Raw genomic sequence first — 862 nt, 5'->3', positions numbered from 1 at the left:
TAAAACAACTTATTAATCAATATCCTTTAACAACAACGAATAGCAAGAGATTACTTGACAATAAGATAATTACATATCAATTAGTATTTTCGAAGTGTTTCATATAGAAAGATTATAACATGCAGAGAAAACGGGTCACATATTTAATGTTGATGGTTTGGATCGTCAGCTAACAACTACATGGTTTAAGATGCATCGGGCCCGTGGTTGGGGGCTATAATCGACCGTTCCGTGCCAAGTTGGCGTCACATGTGTCAGTGAACAAGAAGGCCGTTAGGATGCGAACACATTATGGCATTAGCAGAGAGGTGAGTATGAAACCTCGTTGCGCACGGCTATTTCAAAAGCCAGTGTTTTACTCCCCTCCTGAACTATTGAACACACAATGCAGGGATCCTCTTCCATAAGCTCGTCCTCCGTCGATGCACCGACGCCTCGATGTCACTGTGGCGTGAGGTCGCCAATCAGAACCGCTTGGAAATGTGACTATCCGGGCAGAAGATTTTATGGATGTTCTGGGTACGGAACCAGCAGGAAATGCTCGTTCTTTCAGTGGTACGATCCAGAGCCCCCACCTCGTTACTCCGACGTCATTCGCAGGTTGCTAGAAGCGAACGAGGGCATTAGAAGCGAGAACACGGAGTTGAAGAAGACAAGACAGGAACTCCTAGACGAGCTGCGTTCTTTGCAACATACTTTGTATGAAACAAGGGCAGATCTGGAGGCCGCCATTTTAGCATCTACGGCCAAGGAAGACAACATGCTTGCGAGTGTCGCGACGACGAGGAGGCGAGGTGTTCTGATCACCGTGCTGATATTCGCGATCATTTTGATGGTTTTTTTACCGGTGAAGATCGCTTGA

At 46.3% G+C, this 862-nt stretch overlaps 1 protein-coding gene across 1 annotated transcript; it reads left to right on the top strand.

The window, feature by feature from the left end:
• The first annotated feature begins 278 nt into the window (after positions 1-278).
• LOC107493867 (uncharacterized) lies at positions 279-862 on the top strand. The gene is made up of 2 exons (XM_016114903.1): positions 279-308; positions 392-862. The coding sequence occupies exons 1-2, from the start codon at positions 279-281 to the stop codon at positions 860-862; spliced, it is 501 nt and encodes a 166-aa protein (XP_015970389.1).

The sequence above is a fragment of the Arachis duranensis genome, chromosome 1 (assembly GCF_000817695.3).
Source record: "Arachis duranensis cultivar V14167 chromosome 1, aradu.V14167.gnm2.J7QH, whole genome shotgun sequence".
Lineage (NCBI taxonomy): Eukaryota > Viridiplantae > Streptophyta > Magnoliopsida > Fabales > Fabaceae > Arachis > Arachis duranensis.
This window is presented reverse-complemented; position numbering and strand designations above follow the sequence as displayed.

What these genes read in the sequence shown, in the direction of transcription:
- LOC107493867 (XM_016114903.1), top strand. Translation starts at nt 279, where the DNA reads ATGCGAACACATTATGGCATTAGCAGAGAG. An exon ending in ATTATGGCATTAGCAGAGAG is followed by an intron (nt 309 to 391) that starts GTGAGTATGAAA and finishes CACACAATGCAG; the next exon opens with GGATCCTCTTCCATAAGCTC.